General features: G+C 42.9%; 1 protein-coding gene across 1 annotated transcript in view; it reads left to right on the top strand.

Annotated features, from left to right (window-relative positions):
- The window catches only part of ABCB5 (ATP binding cassette subfamily B member 5), a 70,524-nt gene that overhangs the window by 32,457 nt on the left and 21,829 nt on the right, over nt 1-16,238 (top strand). The window contains exons 13-19 of the mRNA XM_084621370.1: nt 1,923-2,126; nt 3,192-3,362; nt 5,068-5,229; nt 7,066-7,218; nt 7,829-7,972; nt 9,196-9,303; nt 9,620-9,697. Of these exons, the coding sequence (XP_084477496.1) occupies nt 1,923-2,126; nt 3,192-3,362; nt 5,068-5,229; nt 7,066-7,218; nt 7,829-7,972; nt 9,196-9,303; nt 9,620-9,697 (1,020 nt within the window). The remainder of the gene's footprint in view (nt 1-1,922; nt 2,127-3,191; nt 3,363-5,067; nt 5,230-7,065; nt 7,219-7,828; nt 7,973-9,195; nt 9,304-9,619; nt 9,698-16,238) is intronic.

Below are 16,238 nucleotides of genomic sequence, written 5' to 3'. Positions count from 1 at the left end.
CAGCAATCAGCCGCTGTTCCTCCCATCTGATGCTGGGAGATTTAACAAATGTCTAACTCTTACAAAGTGAACCTTACAACCCTCAGAGAGTGGATCACTTGGAAGTTATATAAATCACTGGCAAGCTTTTTAAATACTGTAGTGTGTTTTCTGTTCTGAGCAGCCTCACCTTTTACATTAGGAATTTGTTGCAGATGCTGGGCTTGGATTTAGAACACTGAAACACACACTCAGCTGGTATCCTGCATATTTGGTAGCCTACTTGCTTAACAGTGTTGTTTATAGGATTTCCTGTGGAGGGTAGATATTGTCTTGAATTGAAATAAATACAATGTTTAATTATTAAATATTATTTAGAAGGGACCATCTAAATACCGATCTGTCCTTTGCTGGCAGATCTTTGCCAATGAGTCTGGCCCCAGATCTCACTTTGAATCACCTGCTACCTGCTATTCATATCTAGCTCCAGTAGATCTAGCTATGCAAATCTACACTCCTCAGAGGGACCTGGGGGCTCACGGTATTCAATATAGTAAGTGATGAAAGGAGAGAAAGGCTACTGTTTTTTAAGCTTAACTACTTTAGAGGTGTTCACATGCTGTGGTGATAGGGGCCATATATGTATCTAAATCGATTGAGGTAACATGACCACATAGGAAGGTGAGGGCACTGATTAGCCATACTTAAGTTACTCCACCCTTGCTGCTCACTCCACAACCTAAACTTCTTGTCCTGGCTCTGTGAATTGGGATACCACTTACACAAGCGAGTTTTGGAGAAGTGGGTCAGGGTCCTGATAGGACATTCTCTGGGCTTCGCCTTCGCGCAGCTCTATCCTCCAGGCCACTACGTAATGGTGATCCCCTTCATGTGTAAAATGGGAAAAAACAGCACTGTAACAAAATACAGCCAAGCACACTCCACCCAGGCTCCAGTGTCACACAGTCCTGTGAAAGTGCACATACAAGACTGGTGTTCAGCTCAACGATTGCCTGATGCTTATATCTATCCTCTCCTATTTGCTATCCAGACAAAGAATTTTCATGGGCATTTCTGAGCACAGCTAAAGTTTAAAGTGCCAAACCTTGTGTTACCTCCTCCACCATATGGATTACCTGCATAGGACTGATCATCCCATTTAAAATACATGATGGTTGTTCTTTTTTCCCTTCTATCCTCCTTGCACCATGCGTCATGCAGGCTTTAGGGTGTATGTCAATAAACCATGATACCATATGCTTGATAAGCAGAGATGGCCTCTGCTGGTTTCAAGTTTTCCTCTCCTGCAAAAATGAAAAATATCTCCAGCCAACTCTATGTAAGGGATGGTAGGATTCAGATTGAGGGCCCTTTCCTTTTTCCATTACTTTGGCCCTACTGCAGATGTGGTGCCCAGCAGAGGCAAATCTCCACTTAGTATATGGAAACATGAACATATATTTAACTAGGAGGGTGGTGAAGCACTGGAATGGGTTACCTAGGGAGGTGGTGGAATCTCCATCCTTAGAGATTTTTAAGGCCCAGCTTGACAAAGCCCTGGCTGGGATGAGTTAGTTGGGGTTAGTCCTGCTTTGAGCCGGTTGTTGGACTAGATGACCTCCTGAGGACTCTTCCAAACCTAATCTTCTATGATTCTATGATCTGGCCAAGGACTATTTCTTCACTGAAACAAAAATAAATCCTCACTTTTCTCATGAATCCTAAATCTACCCTGCCAAACTGAATGGGAACATTTTGTCCTAAACGTTTGTAGGTTTAGAAATATTCAAGAACAGGAGTGTCTTTTTGATCTGTGTTTGTACAGCGCCTAGCACAATGAGGTTATGGTCCATGACTAGGGCTTCTAGGTGCTACAGTAATACAATATAATAAGAAAAATAATAATATACAACCTGAGGATCTCATAGTCTTATTTTCTTTAGATCACAGTGGATGGACATGACATAAAGTCCCTTAATCTGAGACATTACCGAGAATTCATTGGTGTGGTCAGTCAGGAACCTGTTCTGTTTGGGACAACAATTAGAAACAATATAAGATATGGTCGAGAGGATGTAACTGATGAAGAAATTGAGAATGCAGCAAAAGAAGCAAATGCTTATGATTTTATCATGGAGTTTCCTGATGTAAGTATGGTACTGAAAATAGCCGGCATTCTTAGAAATGAACTGAAATAAAGTGAGATGTTGAGATATCAGCATAAAAGAAATCATTTTTCATGTGTGTGTGACAGAAGAAATTTGCAGCAATTGCAATGTTTCTCTAAATTCTCTGAAACAGACACCTAAGGAAATGGAAACATATCGGGGCTGGGGTCAGGGGAGGGATAACTGTGAATCCAAAAGCTGGGAGCATGAATGACTCTTAAAAGTAAGAACTATAGTTGTCTTTTCTTCAATCTCAGCCCCAAGTTGAGGGATGACTGCCCCTCTGCAAAATCACAGAATATGGGTAACCAAAACTCAGCAACAGCTGATAAATGTAAGCAGAGAAACATTGATTTTTACAGCCACCTTGTGGCTAAGAGTGGAAATTGCAGTATCATTCAGAATTTGTATTTTCAGGCATATAATGTGGTGATCAGGGTAGTGCTTATGGCACAAAGGCCCCAGTTCAACAAGCACTTGAGCATGTGCATGACTTTCAGGCATGTGAGTATCCTCACGGTCAATAGAACTACTACGTGCTTCAAGTTATGCAAGTGCTTCGGTACCTGGCTGAGTCAGGGCAGCAGATCTGACATGTATTTTGTTGAGAGGTGCTGCGGTTGAGTGGATAAGATTTGGGCCTTTCACATCAGAAACCTGTGTTCCAGTACCAGATCTAGCAGAAACTCCCTTGGGCTGTCCCTCTGGTTCTTAGTACCCCCCTCTGAAAAAATTCCATGACCACCTGCTTGTGGGAACATTTTTGCTACTGAAAGTGACTTTGGGTAGATTTCATTTCAGATGGGATTGGTGTCCTGCACTCTGTGGATCAGACAATATAACCTTAGCTTTCATTTCACTAGGGTGCTCCCCCCACCCCATAATACATAATTATCTTGCTTTCACTGTGGGCCTGATCCAAAGTTCATTGAAATAAATGGGGTGGAGGGGGCTCTTTCCATTGACTTCAATGGAGTGTGTATCAAGCTCTATTTAGCGGTTGTTTATACTGCAAAACTGATGGTGTCTCTGCTGTTTTCTCAGAAATTTAATACCCTTGTAGGAGAAAGAGGAGCACAGATGAGTGGTGGCCAGAAGCAGAGAATAGCCATAGCTCGAGCTTTGGTGCGCAACCCTAAAATTCTCTTGTTAGATGAGGCCACATCTGCCCTGGATACAGAAAGTGAGTCAGTAGTCCAAGCTGCACTGGAAAAGGTAAATGCTGGGTTATTGACATAATGTCTAGTTCCATCTTCTTGAATCAAGTATATTTTTGTTCAAAGCAAGGAGTAGATTAACAAGATTATTATTGTACTGCAATGACAGGGATGATTTACTCAATTACTGCTAAATGCTGCCCAAATGCTACCCAACAATGCTGTAACCCCACTGAGAACAACAGTAACCACGTGGTAATTCTCACCATGGCCCAATCCTGCAGTGAGGCTCTGTATGGATGAGCCCTCATTGCAAGACTGGGGTCTAAATCACTAAGATATAATGGATGTGTGGTTATGAGGCTCAAAAGTTGCCCTGATGCACATGCAAACCCATTGGCTACCATCAGATTGTAAACAGGGTGCAAATCATTGAGGGCAACATCTGTCCTTTGGCAAATAATTTGTCACCATTAGAGCTTTTAGAATAAACATCTTGTCCGTTTCTTGAAAATCAATTTCAAATACGCAAACATCTGAATTGGTAGAATAGATATTTCTGTACTTTCAGATCATCAGCACAATGCTAACAAAAATGCCAAATGGGGTATTAAGAAGTGCTACAGTAATGTTAATCTTTTGAGTGTGTAAATATTGATACCTTCTAGTTAATGCTTTTCATAGAGATGTGCAGTGCTGAAGAAGTGTGCATTGATTAGTATTCCACTGCATGTCATTCATGGCTACTACCCCCAAAAAACAGATCCTCAGCCCTGACAAATGATTTGTCTACATGGCACTGGCAAAGTCCACCAAAGGGGTGTGATTTGTGAAGCCTGGTAAAGTGTTGTGCTCTAACTGCCCTTTAAAAAGTACCTAGTTCATGTTAACATAGTCCTGTTTCAAATGGGACTACATCAATCTGAACCAGGTACCTTTTAGGGTATGTCTACATGGCAGTTAAACACATGGGAGTGGGCCCATGTCCACAGACTTGTGCTCCTGGGGCTTATGATGTAAAACTGAGGGTAGACATTTGGGCTTGGACTGGATCCTGAACTCTGGGACCCTCTCCCTCATGGATGGGTGGGTTCCAACCTGAATGTTTACACTACAATTTTGTAGACCCCAGACTGAGCGCCATGAGTCTGAGTCAGCTGACCCAGGCCAGCCTCAGGTGAGATATTGCAGAGTAGATGTATCCTGGGTATCTTTATGCCAATCTGGCAGCAAAGAAGGCACTTACAGAAGCCTCAAGAAGACAGTTGAGAACTCCCCCAGGTCAGGAAAACTCCTGGGAGGTGTCAGACTAGCATAACCAACTTCATGCTACCTGGACCTCTACGGAGAGGCATGCTGGGGCACGACCAGAGCACATGCTGCTCCATCTGCTCCTCTGCAAGGAATCAGTCCCCATGAGACGGTTGCACATGGCCTAACCTAGAGCAGCTCAGAATTTAGCTTTTTGATTTTGAATAGAACCTTTAGGGAGAGAGTCTAGAAAAGAAGGAGAAGCAAAACAATCTTTCTGATTTTGTTTATTGTGGATGCCAGCAAGCAGGTCTCCTGTAGCCCAGCAGAGAAGGAACCACGGCGCACAAGGTTATAGTTGTCAGTTGTGGAAAAACTCATGGATTGTCAGGATGTTTAGCAAATGAAATCGATGGGAGTAACTACAGTCTCAATATGAGCAATTAGAGTAAATTACACTAAATCTCCAAGCCACAGGGGGCGCAAATTACAATTTGGTTGTTTGTTTACAGGCCAGCAAAGGTCGAACCACTCTTGTAATAGCTCATCGGCTTTCCACCATTCGGACTGCAAATGTAATAGTGGCCATAGCGGGTGGTGCTGTGGCTGAAGTAGGAACACATACAGAGCTGATGGAGAAAAGAGGGTTATATTATTCGCTTGCAACAGCACAGGTACGTTGAATTCACAATTTTAGATATAAAAGCTAGAAATGAGAATGTAGATGTGTCTTTTGTTCGCTTAAGTCTCTTGGGTACCTTACAAAGATACTGAAGTTTTCCTGTGAAAGTCCTTGTTTGTGATATATCCACTTCATTTATTTAAAAGATAGTGTAATAAGCAGGTCACACATATACTAGTACATGCGTTAAGTTCTTTACTCTGCCAAGAAGTTAGAGCACAATGGTAACTAAAAGCCAAATCACTGCCTTCTGCAAAAAACCAAGATTGTTCTGTTCGTACATGTCACTGGGGTTTGCTCCTCCCCCCATGCCTCCCCAAACCCACAGATACCCCAGGATGTGCTGAAATCAGGCCCCCTTCCCCACCCTCCAGCTTCCTCGTAGCACAGCTCCTTTGGCAACTGCTCTGTGTGGAATCCCAACTAAAGGGGTGGATGGAAGCTTTCACAGCACACAGGTGGTTCCAAAGAAAAGGTAAGAGTCTAGTCTGTAATTCTATTTCCTGATTTTGATGTTAGATCCACACTATACACAGAATCTGTCAGAATCCAGACGCCCCCTAACTTTGCTACACAACCAGGCGCTTGTACAATTACAGTTGCAGTGCAGGTGTGTATACACAATTTTCAGCATTTCCCCCCCTAGCAGCAGTGCAACCCCTTCAATGGTAGAAATGGTGCTAGCATACTGTAGGCAGAGTACAGGCATTTTTACTGCCGTGTTATCTAAGCAGGGTTAGAATAGTGGCTGATCTACGTGGTTCTGTCACCGTTGCAAGCCCAACTGTGAGAGAGGTGCTAGTAGTTGTGTTTAATGGAGACAAGGCCTGGACTGGCACTAAGGTTGTGACAGTGGAACAATTTTAAAGCAGTGTTTTTCATACCATCCGTGTTACCATGGTTTTAAAACCACTCCTGTTAACAACACAGTTTAAGAATGGCCAGTAGATATAACTAGGCTGTTTTTAAGCCATATTTTAGAAAACTCTTGAATATACTTTGAAAATTGTTTGTTTTTAAAACACAGTTTCGAGACGAGTATGGCCGGCTCTGACCCTGGAAATAGTGTTTGAAACCATGTTAGTAGGAAACTTTCTTATATGCTATACTTTAGAACTGTTGTGCTGTCATGGATTCTTTCGTCTGTGCGATTCAGAATCAGCCCACTTAAATACTCTGGGGTAGTGGGAGGATAAACTAGAAGGAAACTCAGAAGACATTGTTTCAAAGTACTAGGGATGAAATCCTCCCTCTCTCAGAGTCGATAAGAGTTTTGCCACTGACTTCAACGAGGCCAGGATTACGGCCTAAAATGGAAAAACAAACATGTATTCTCATGAGTTTTGCAAATCATTTAAAAAACAGAATTAAAACAATATGTTAAAGTATTTTTGAATGTATTGTTTGCTTTTACAACCTTTTGGGCCCACTTCTGAAAGGTGCTGAGCAACCTCATTTCTCATGGAACTCAGTGGAAGCTCACAGGAATAACTGCACAGGATTAGGCTCTTTGGAAGAAAGTGAGCATGGCTTCCTTAATGCTTGGCACAAAATGTTAGCTTTTTATGTAAACGTGTAGAGAACACAGAAGATGCCTGTAGCTGGATTTCAGGACATGAGGCATGAGAATCCAATAACTAGGGGAAATGCTCTTATGTTTCTGCCAAATAAGGGTATGAGTACCAAATTTAGTCAGAGGACTAAATCCAAAATAGCAGTCAGGGTCTCACAGAACTGACATGACACTGCAAATGGCAGTGGAGTCTATCTAATGCAACTATACTGACCTTTTGGATATATTTGTGACTGAATTTATGTTGTGTTAAAGTCTATTAAAACAGAAGACCATGAAGAATCAACAGAAACTATTACCTTAAAAGATCAGGAAGAAGTATTCCCCATCAATGGGTTGATTTCCAAAAGAGCAAGCATAAAACATGTTCCACAAAAGGAGGCTGAAGAAGAAGCCGCACCTGAAGAGGTAATGGTTTACTGTCGCTTAGTCGAGGCTTTTTGGTTTTGGTTTGGTTTTGGTTGGTTGATTTGTGGGTCTTTGTTTTAATCCTAGAAAGATTCAGCAGCTCAGTGGTAAACCTTCACAGTTCTTCCTGAGAGATCAGAATATTTCTGAAAGGGGGTGTATATCAAAGATTATTTCAGTTGGAGTCAAGAGGACTGCCTCCTCTTTTTAAAATTGTATCACTGATTCAATGTGCGACTTTCAGCAAAATCACTTCACTTCTGTGTGTGTTGTTTCCTCATCTATAAAATATGGGTAATACATAACCTCCTTTGTAGAGCTTCTTCGAGATCTTTAAGTGAAAGGTGCTACTGAATGTAAGTACAAAGTATAATTATCCATATAAAGTTTGCTGTTAAGAATATTCCAGAGTGTTTTTAGAATGGATTTGGGCCAGTCCTGTCATCTGTAGTCGTTCCATTTACCTGTCTTGTTCTCTACTAGTCCAGGGTTCTTAAACTCAACTCTTCCTGTAGGCATCATAATGCAGCTCAGCTCTCTTAAAAATGTAAAATTGAATTGTATTTGACAAAAATGAAAGTTCTGATTTTAATCTGTTTTTCTTTTCCAGGCACACCTTCCCAAAGTTTCTTTCCTCAAGCTTTTTAGATTAAACAAGCCCGAGTGGCCTTTCATTGCACTGGGGACACTAGCTGCCGTTATCAGTGGAGCATGTCACCCTATCTTTTCCATCATATTTGCTAAAATTGTAACAGTAAGTGGAATACGGACTTTTCCACAATGTAATTGTAGAAGGATGCTAGTTAAGTTGACCTGATTGGTATCGTTGGCCCTATGTACACTTCAGTGAAACCAGGGTAGTTAGAATAATTTTTATACACAGTTCTTCATAAAAATATGCTAGCATATTTTCACCACTGTTTCTTGGGTCACTGAGTACCCAACATAAGCAGATTATAAACATGGTTTGTAAAACAATTCAGAACATAGAAAAACCATGTTTGCATCTTTCTATTTAAAAATGATTCTGGCTAACATAGTTTCTCTGTAGTATAATAATCCTTAGTATTCATAGTGCACTTTTTCCCATTCACAAAGCACTTTATGAACATTAATGAATGAGTCCTCACAACGTGTCTGGGAAGGAAGGATTATCCCCGTTTTACACAAACTGAGGCAGAGAGATGTGAGTTGTCTGTCCACAGCCACGGAGGATGTGATGGTTGGAGCATGTTGTAAAAAAAAACCAAGACGTTCCCATTCCTATAGTTTAATCATAGAATCATAAAATATTAGGGTTGGAAGAGGCCTCAGGAGGTCATCTAGTCCAACCCCCTGCTCAAAGCAGAACCAGTCCCCAACTAAATCATCCCAGCCACCGCTAATTGCTGGCTCACGCCTTCTTTTCCTCTCTCTAATGTGGATGGGGGTGGTCTTTCTGCACTGAATAAAGTAAAGTAGGGCCTCTTGTAGCGCTCCCATTCCTGAAAAATTATGCCTATTGGAATATTATCAAGAAAAAAGGTTTCCAGATAGCATCAGAGGGCTAACTTCTATTAGGAAGTTACTGACCAGCCAGTTGCTAACAAGACTGCTTTTTTATTCCTTCAAATTTTGACTTCAGTGCTGTGTCAGCATTCCAAAGCCAGGGAATGGGCACAATAATTACTGCAGTCTCTGACACCAGTGCCTAGAGGTCTGAACAAAGGTAATTCTCTGTAGCCAGACAGCGGAGTTACAGCACCATGACTATCAGGAGGGAAGCCGGTGTGAGGAAGAAAAGTCAGTGTGAAATTTGAAAATTTAACGCTTAGTCCTCATTAATTTTAACCTTCAAATATTCATTCATATAAATGCTCTCCTCTCTTCTTCCCCAAGTATGTAAGAAACTCCATTCTAGTCTATATAGTGTTATACAGCATCTATTAATAGGCTGGCTGACAAAACATCTGGATGTTTTTCCTTCTATTTTTGCAGATTTTTTCAATAAAAGATGATCCGGAGAGGATCCAGCATGAAGCTAACATTTTCTCCATCACATTTGCTGTTATAGGTGGTGTTTGCTTTATCGCTTGGTTTTTGCAGGTAAACTCTCATAATCAATAAAACAATTGGTCGGAACAGCAGTTTGCATTCTAGTAACTGCTTTAATCAGCTATTGATTTAAAGTTGGCAGCTGAGGGATCATGGCATGATGGGATGGGGGAATGTCTGTCTGGTTCTGCAGCTGTATTGTTCAGCTCTTGTTGGTTTTTTTTAATTTTATATTCACATCTCTCCATTGTGCGCTATGCTTGTAATAAATGACTGTACTTGATTATAAATAGCATCAGACTGCCATTTAAATTACAAGTAGTAAAAATCAAAGCTCTGAGGCCCTACTGTTCTTTTTTTCTTGCAGGGATTCCTTTATGGGAGGTCAGGAGAAATCCTAACAATGAGATTAAGGCATATGGCATTTAAAGCCATGCTGCGGCAGGTTAGTGTTAAAGTTTTTCTTATAAATACATCATTTTTTCACTTGCCTCTCCTATAATAAATTGTGAATGGATTAATCCACCCTCTTTCCTCATACACAGCACAATTTTACTGCACCACCTTTCACATGAAGATTTAGGTATTAATTATGTGTATGCTTACTCTATCCAAAGTAGGAGAAGAACTATGCTAATTCTAACCATGATTAACCACTATTATTACAAATTTCCTTTACTACTCTGAACAGAGATTTGTTTGACTGGAAATCGTGTTAGAACCTCATTATGAAAGTATGCTACATTCTACCAAGCTAAGACCCCATTTACAGGCTAAAAACAACTACACCAAAAACAGTCATTAAATTTGGTTGAAGTTCAAGCTTGTTCTAACAACGGGGATAGGGTTTTGAATCCCATTATAATATGATTCAGTCCCATCCATGCAGTCTGGGCTATACCATCTAAGAACAGAGTTGCGTGGCAACCAAGTTTAACTGCAGTTGTGAGAGAGAGAGTGTGTGTGTGTGTGTGTGACCTGAGGTTACCACCTACTTCGTTTTAAACCAGATGGTTTTTTTGAATGACCAAATTATATTCCTGCTGAACCTGGTTTTCTTTGGTCTGCTGACAGATGTGCACCATCATCCTAAACATCATTTTTATTTATGTCAGGCACATGCTTGTCTTCTTTGACCAGTGGCACTGAGCAATTAGGAGGCCCTTGGTGTGAATTTTAATCTTCCTGACAGTAGCACCTGAAGTAAGATGCTCAGTACCTGATGCTGGCCTAAGTTAGTGCATTCAAGGAGAGATGTGTTGAGAACCACAAAGAAAAGGAATCAGGTTTCAGAGTGGCAACCATGTTAGTCTGTATCAGCAAAAAGAACGAAGAGTCCTTGTGGCACCTTAGAGACAAACAAATTTATTTGAGCATAAGCTTTCGTGGGCTAAAACCCACTTCATCAGATGCATGCAGTGGAAAATACAGTAGGAAGATATAAAAGGAACTTCACCTCAGCTGAGAAGAATATCTACTGGCTGCCAGTTAACTGCTTATCTGCCTGCACTGCAGAAAGAATTATTGCTCCTTATTGCTCTGCCTACCTGACACTCACAAGTCCTAACTAGGCAATTTAGAGGCAAAAAGAGCAGCAACACTTTCTTGAGCAGTGTCCTGGAGTCCCTGCATCTTGAAGAGATACCAGGAAGGAGAGAATAAAGAGTCCTCCCAGCATCCTAGATTTGCTGCTTCTGGAGTCCAGGGCACAGAAATAAAACATCTTCCCCACAGGGAGGAGCAGAAAATCCCTGCTCATACTAACGCGGGCAGTGTTCATGACTTACTCCAGGAGGAATGGTTTTATGGGTGGAGCTAGGAACTTTTTTTTCCCCCTGGAGTCGGGGGAAGGTTTGACTGACTGAAAGATGGCAAACTCTCTGGGTTGTCCATAATATGTGGGGTTTTTTTGGCTATCTTCAGAAAAAGAGATCCTTCTCTGCATTGACTAGGGAATCCATACTAGAACTCGACTAGAAACAACAGTGTTTAAACATAGTTTAACATGATTCTATCTCCAATAAGGACAAAATAAGGCTCTCACACAGCAATACTAAGAAGCTTAAGATATGTATTTTTAGGTCACATCTACACTGTAAATCCTATTTGTACCAAGTGACTCAGTTACAATATAGTAGTCTCCTGATGTGGTTTAAAGACTGTTTTGTCATGTAGATGGAACTGAAATTAATTTCAACTATGCTCTTGAACTGTTCTGCATTCTTTGACTTTTGTAAGTCTGTGATTCACAACCACAGTAGAAACATGGTTCTACAATGCATGCTGTGATTCTGCATACACCAGTATATAACACTGTCATTGGATGTGCATTTTGTAACCGTTTCTCCCAGTGCAGTTGGAATTTCAGTGTAGATGGGACCTAAGAGAAGCTGGAATGGGAAACTACTGTCTTATTCAGGAAGAAACTATGTGAAAAGTCTGGGGGTAGGTTACTTCCTCCCACTACATGTACCTTGTTGAGAAATTTTTGAAACTGAATGAATCACAATCTATATGAAACAGATTTATCTAATATTTACATGGTTACACTTTATAAAATATCATGTTTTGTTTTGGCAAGTGTTTGTTTTATCCACGGTTTTGGTTTTGTTTGTGTAATACTATTCTTTTTCCTGCCATACACAGTGTACATTTTTCCATTGCTGGAATCTCTTACATTTTGTCCAGTCTCTCAATTCTAGTGAGAGCAGTACACAATTTTATCCCCAAAACCTAGCAATCGTAATTAAGCCTGCCAAGAGAAAACGATTAATCAAATCTTGACAGTAATCTAAAGGCAGTGGATCAAGTAATTCCAAGAAGAAAAGCACGGGAACAAAATAGCTGTTGAATATTTTGGGTGGCAGAGAAAAATATTTGGTTTCCTTTGCTGCCTGCATATTGGTTGTTTGAAGGTCAGACAGATCTTTCTACAGTGTTTGTCCCTTCTGCAAATCTCACCATACCTGTTTCACGGGTTTGGCTGGTCCTCCTCCCTCCCAGCTTTCTGTGCAGTAGGACATCATAGAATATCAGGATTGGAAGGGACCTCAGGAGGTCATCTAGTCCAACCCCCTGCTCAAAGTAGGACCAAGCCCCAACTAAATCATCCCCGCCAGGGATTTGTCAAGCTTGACCTTAAAAACCTCAAAGGAAGGAGATTCCACCACTTCCCTTGGTAACACATTCCAGTGTTTCACCACCCTCCTAGTGAAAAAGTTTTTCCTAATATCCAACCTAAACCTCCCCCACTGCAACTTGAGACCATTACTCCCTGTTCTGTCATCTGGTACCACTGAGAACAGTCTAGATCCATCTTCTTTAGAACCCCCTTTCAGTTGAAAGCAGCTATCAAATTCTCCCCCTCATTCTTCTCTTCTGCAGACTAAATAATCCCAGTTCCCTCAGCCTCTCCTCATAAATCATGTGCTCCAGCTCTCTGATCATTTTTGTTGCCCTCTGCTGGACTCTTTCCAATTTTTCCACGTCCTTCTTATAGTGTGGGGCCCAAAACTGAACACAGTACTCCAGATGAGGCCTCACTAGTGCCGAATAGAGGGGAATGATCACATCCCTTGATCTGCTGGCAATGCTCCTACTTATACAGCCCAAAATGCCGTTAGCCTTCTTGGCAACAAGAGAACACTGTTGACTCATATCCAGCTTCTCGTTCACCGTAACCCTTAGGTCCTTTTCTGCAGAACTGCTGCCTAGCCACTCGGTCCCTAGTCTGTAGCAGTGCACGGGATTCTTCTGTCCTAAGTGCAGGACTCTGCACTTGTCCTTGTTGAACCTCATCAGATTTCTTTTGGCCCAATCCTCCAATTTGTCTAGGGCCCTCTGTATCCTATCCCTACCCTCCAACGTATTTACCTCTCCTCCCAGTTTAGTGTCATCTGCAAACTTTCTGAGAGTGCAATCCACACCATCCTCCAGATCATTTATGAAGATATTGAACAAAACAGGCCCGAGGACTGACCCCTGGGGCACTCCACTTGATACCAGCTGCCAACTAGACATGGAGCCATTGATCGCTACCCGTTGAGCCCGACAATCTAGCCAACTTTCTATCCACCTTTATAGTCCATTCATCCAGCCCATACTTATTTAACTTGGTGGCAAGAATACTATGGGAGACCGTATCGAAAGCTTTGCTAAAGTCAAGGAATAACATGTCCACTGCTTTCCCCTCATCCACAGAGCCAGTTATCTCATCATAGAAGGCAATTAGGTTAGTCAGGAATGACTTGCCCTTGGTGAATCCATGCTGACTGTTCCTGATCACTTTCCTCTCCTCTAAGTGCTTCAGAATTAATTCCTGGAGGACCTGCTCCATGATTTTTCCAGGGACTGAGGTGAGGCTGACTGGCCTATAGTTCCTCAGATCCTCCTCCTTTCCTTTTTTAAAGATGGGCACTACATTAGCCTTTTTCCAGTCATCCGGGACCTCCCCCGATCGCCATGAGTTTTCAAAGTTAATGGCCAATGGCTCTGCTCGTCCAGCTTTTCTAAATAGTCCTGAACCACTTCTTCCTCCACAGAGGGCTGGTCACCTCCTCCCCGTGCTTTGCTGCCCAGTGCAGTAGTCTGGGAGCTGACCTTGTACGTTAAGACAGAGGCAAAAAGAGCATTGACTACATTAGCTTTTTCCACATCCTCTGTCACTAGTTTGCCTCCCCCATTCAATAAGGGGCCCACACTTTCCCTGACCTTCTTCTTGTAGCTAACATACCTGAAGAAACCCTTCTTGTTACCCTTCACATCCCTTGCTCGCTACAACTCCAAGTGTGATTTGGCCTTCCTGATTTCACCCCGCATGCTCGAGCAATATTTAGGGCGGTCATCCCAAGAGTCACATAGTTCCAATGCCTTCCTGTGGGCATGTCCCTCAGGCACTCGACCATGGCTGAGGCGTCAAAGAGCCTAGTGAGCACTCCTGGCCAGCCACCCACTAGGGCTGCTGCTGTGAGGGGAATCTAAGTCGCTGATGCTGAGGATCTCTGGAGCGTTTCAAGCTTCTAGAGGCTCAGCAAGCTGTAGCACTTTTTCTTCCCTCGGCCCCAGTGGTACGTTTCCTGGGCACTTACTGTGTCTCTTACCCTTCCTCAGAAAGGGGGTTCTCAGCCCACATTCCATAGACCCCCAGGACCAGTGCTGGCCCACAAGACCCCACACTTACTTAAATACATCCCTCTCCCTGAACTCCACTCCTACTTACAGGTTCACGATCTCAGGGGCATGCAGTAGTTCTGAAACAGTTAAAATACACACACACACATCCTTAGAATGGCTAACACTTCTCTTCTCTTAACTAACTTAACTAACAGGAGAGTGCAGATCAAACTAAACACGAAACACATGTCCTTACCTTCGTTTCCTTATCACTCCAGGGTCTTCTCTGGGCTGGGATTTGAGTCCCTTGAATTGCTGGAGGTCCTCAAAGCCATCTGGGCTCAGGAAAGTGGGCAGGGTCCCTCTGCCCCAGAAGGCTGCTACATGCTGGGTGGTCTCTCTGAGCCCAGCTTCTGTGACCTGCTATAGCTTGCCCCACACTTCCTCTTCCTGTCTCTCTCCCTCTCTTCCTGTTGATCTGCTATTTGCCTCCCCTCCCTGGCTTTTCCTGTTCTGTCTTTTGGTAACATTGCGCTGCTCCTACCCTTCCCTAGAGAGCAATCAGCTAAACTGATTTTTTTCTAAGGATGCAGGAGCTTTTTGCATAGTCTCTGTGAGGCTTAAGTACCATCATTAACCTAAGTATTTCCTTTTGGATCTGTCTGGGGTGTGTCTACAGGACCTGGAGCCACATATAGGCACTCATAATACAGCTTCATGGTACCACAGAGGCAACATAATAGGTGTAGATTCAGACATATGATTGACATATTTATTTCTGCTATGCAAAAAAATGTTCCTGTGTGGACACAACCCAGCTTTGTGTGTTGTAACCAGGGCACGACTGGTTAGAGAATGTGACAGACTGTGAATGTGACAGACTGGTTACAAAAATGTGTTTGTAGTTGTATTATGGACAGAGCCTAAGACTAAGGGTATGTCTACGCTGGCAGAGTTCCAGAACTGGGAGTTACTGCACCACTCAGAGAGCACTGAAGGGAAACCGTTTTTGTGTGTTCACACTGTCAGCTGCCTGCACAGTAGCATGTTCACACTTGCGGCACTTGCAGCAGTATTTGGAGTGGTGCACTCTGGGCAGCTATCCCACAGAGCACCTCTTCCTCTTCTGCCAGTAAGAGTTCTGAGAAGGCAGAGAGGGTCGCAGGGCATCCTGGGTCCTGTCCAATGCCCCGTGATGCATTGCTTCACATCCCAGCAATCCCTGTGCTTCCGTCCGCATTTGGCGCCATCTTTCAACAGTTCGTGTACGGCGCTCCCTGACTCTTCAGGCTGCAGGAATGGATCCCGAACTGCTGACCCACTATGCTGCTCGCTCTGACCAACACATCATGAGTGGCAATGGAGTTATTCCTTACAAAGGCAAGAGGAGTTCCACATTGACCTCTCCACGTGTAGTAGCTACAACATGAGATTGCTTGTGGCATTCTCGGAGGTGCTGACCAGAGTGGAACGCTGCTTTTGGGCTCGGGAAACAAGCACTGAGTGGTGGGATCACATCATGATGCATGTCTGGGATGTCGAGCAGTGGCTGCATAATTTTTGGATGAGGAAAACCACATTCAAGGGACTGTGTGATGAGCTCGCCCCAGCTCTGCAGCACAAGGATACAAGAATGAAAACTGCCCTGCCGGTGGAGAAGCATGTGGCGATTGCACTGTGGAAGCTGGCTACTCCAGACTGCTACCGATTGGTAGCTAAGCAGTTGGGAGTGGGAAAGTCTACCACTGGACTTGTGCTGACAGAAGTCTGCAGGGCCATTAATCGCATCCTGCTCCGAAAGACAATGACTCTGGGCAACGTGCGTGACATCGTAGATGGCTTTGCACAAATGGGCTTCCCTAACTCCGGAGGGG

The sequence above is a fragment of the Lepidochelys olivacea genome (genome assembly GCF_965140295.1).
Source record: "Lepidochelys olivacea isolate rLepOli2 genome assembly, chromosome: 2".
Classification (NCBI taxonomy): domain Eukaryota; kingdom Metazoa; phylum Chordata; order Testudines; family Cheloniidae; genus Lepidochelys; species Lepidochelys olivacea.
This window is presented reverse-complemented; position numbering and strand designations above follow the sequence as displayed.